The sequence below is a fragment of the Microchirus variegatus genome (assembly GCF_963457635.1).
Source record: "Microchirus variegatus genome assembly, chromosome: 15".
Lineage (NCBI taxonomy): Eukaryota > Metazoa > Chordata > Actinopteri > Pleuronectiformes > Soleidae > Microchirus > Microchirus variegatus.
The window spans coordinates 15339813-15342288 of NC_139816.1; the positions used below are offsets into that span (position 1 = coordinate 15339813).

General features: G+C 41.9%; 1 protein-coding gene across 1 annotated transcript; it reads left to right on the forward strand.

The window, feature by feature from the left end:
• Positions 1–343: 343 nt before the first annotated feature.
• LOC310937493 (beta-1,4-galactosyltransferase 2-like) lies at positions 344–1998 on the forward strand (the record flags this gene model as incomplete). Its single annotated transcript, XM_083901776.1, has 2 exons — positions 344–895; positions 1330–1998. The coding sequence occupies 2 exons, from the start codon at positions 344–346 to the stop codon at positions 1996–1998; spliced, it is 1221 nt and encodes a 406-aa protein (XP_083757902.1).
• Positions 1999–2476: the final 478 nt, after the last annotated feature.

The window sequence follows — 2476 nt, forward strand, 5'->3', positions numbered from 1 at the left end:
GGCAGTGTTTGGCAACATAAAAAGGAGTTGAGAACCATCGTCATTCAAAGTTAACAATTTATATCATATTACCTTTTAGTCTACTTTGCAATGAAAATAAACACGTGTATCAACCATCACAGTCAACAGGCTACACTGCGTTCATTATTATTCTTTGCTTTTTTTTTGTTTCAGTCCCAAACGAATAATGTCCCCTATAGATAAAGTAATGCAAATTAACTATAACTATAATAATCTAAATATTATAACAGGGATACACAATATTACGATTGCTTCAGAGCTCATGAGAAGGACACAAAGCGGGAGAGGGAAAGACGGTGCTTAATAATTCATAACAGGTGTGATGAGACCCAACCTGAACTGCCTACCTGAACAAGGAAGCAGCTCCAGGGGAAATAAAAAGCAGACTGGTATGAGGAAAATGCAAAGAGAAAAGGCAGGTAGCGAAGACACGCCAGTGCTGACGCGTACTGCTCTGCTCACCTCCAAAGTCAAGGCAAAAATGTTGAAGAAACTCTTCAAACTCTTGATTTTCTTCACCGTCTTCAGTGTGGCGTGCTACGCTGCGCTTTTGTTGTTTGTCAAAACCAAAGAACGCACGGGCGATGCGTCCTTCCAGGTGACCGCGACACTTGTCGAGAAGCTGGTGGCTCTTATACGGAACGAAACCGCAGCAGCTGACCTGAAGACGAGCGCCGGAGACACGGGTCCAAGTGACCAGGAAGTCAGTAACATAACTTTGGAACCATGTCCCCAAAACCCTCCAGGACTCGTCGGTCCATTGTTAGTGGAGTTTAGTTCAAAACGGTCTATGGAGGACGTGAGGCAGTTAGTCGGTTCGGATCTGCAGATGGGAGGACGGTTCAAGCCACCACACTGTGTCTCCAATCATAAGGTAAGCAAATTAAAAAACACAAACAAAAACATTATTTTAATCTTTGGTAACTGATTTAATGTAAAGTTTAACTGTATGTTCCAAAACTTTTGAGTTTTCCTTTTTCGGTCATGTAAAAGTACTCCCCCATAGCATCATGTTGTTTGGAAATGTGTAGTGAAACCTGATGCAACAACAACATTGTGCAACTGTACTGTGGGGCAGTAGACAAAGTAAAAGCTGCTCATGCACAAATAACTGCATTGTAAATATGTGTTACTGTATTCTACATTTCTATATTACAGTCCATATCCTGCCGTCTTGTTTTCGTGACTGATACAAATGACAAACTACCTTGAAGATAAGGATCTCCTCAAAGTTCCTTGTTTTTAAGAGTTTTTAACCCTAACCCATGCAGCTACAATAGCCAAACTAACCTATCTTATTTGTTTAAGGTGGCGGTAATCATCCCATTTCGAAATAGAAATGAACACCTGACGCACTGGCTGTTCTACCTCCATCCCATACTCATGCGACAGCAGCTGGATTATGGAGTGTATGTCATCAACCAGGAAGGAGATGGAACATTCAACCGAGCGAAGCTGCTGAACGTGGGCTACGCCGAGGCACTGAAGGAGTATGATTACGAGTGCTTTGTCTTCTCCGACGTAGACCTGGTGCCGATGGATGACCGCAACCTCTACAGATGTTTCGACAACCCGCGACATTTGGCCGTGGCCATGGACAAATTTGGTTTCCAGCTGCCCTACAAGACGTACTTCGGAGGGGTTTCCTCGATGAGCAAAGAGCAATATTTGAAAATTAATGGCTTCCCGAACACCTACTGGGGCTGGGGTGGCGAGGACGACGATATCTATAATCGAATCTACTACCGTAAAATGTCAGTTTCGCGGCCCGACTTACAGCTTGGAAAGTATAAAATGGTCAAGCATGAGAGAGATGCGCACAATGAGCCTAACCCAGTCAATCCCGACAAAATCAAACACACATCTCACACCATGGATAGTGATGGGTTTAATAAGCTCAAGTATCGCGTCTCGCAGACTGTGAAGGATAAACTGTTCACTTTAATTAGTGTAGATATTAACGATCCACCGAGCTGAAGGACGATTAAACCTGTGCACAAGTGATGACTGTTGATTCACTGACAACCTATTTCCTCAAGTTCTTTTTTTTTTTTTTTTATCAATCTAGGTGTGGGGTTATATATATATATATTCAAATGTTCGTGTGGTAATGAGAAGGAATAGTAAAAATGTAAACTTTATGATGCTGTTGAACAAAAGTGTGAAAAAAAAAAAAAAAAAAAAAGAGTACAGATGCAATGGCCCACAATCTACTCACGGGGAAAGAATAATGAGGAATTATGTGTTGGAAGGAATACATGGTGGCTTGTATTGTCAGTGCAGATTGTATTTGATGAAGGAAAGCCACGGACTGAGCCTGACGGGTTTGCATTGCATGCAAATGTTCGTCTCCAGGCACCGTGTTTGTTTTTTTTTTTTACGTCTTTACAAATTTTACTTGTAAAATGTGACTCGATTGTTGCCTTCTTGACGAAGACACACAATTCGTCCTGGT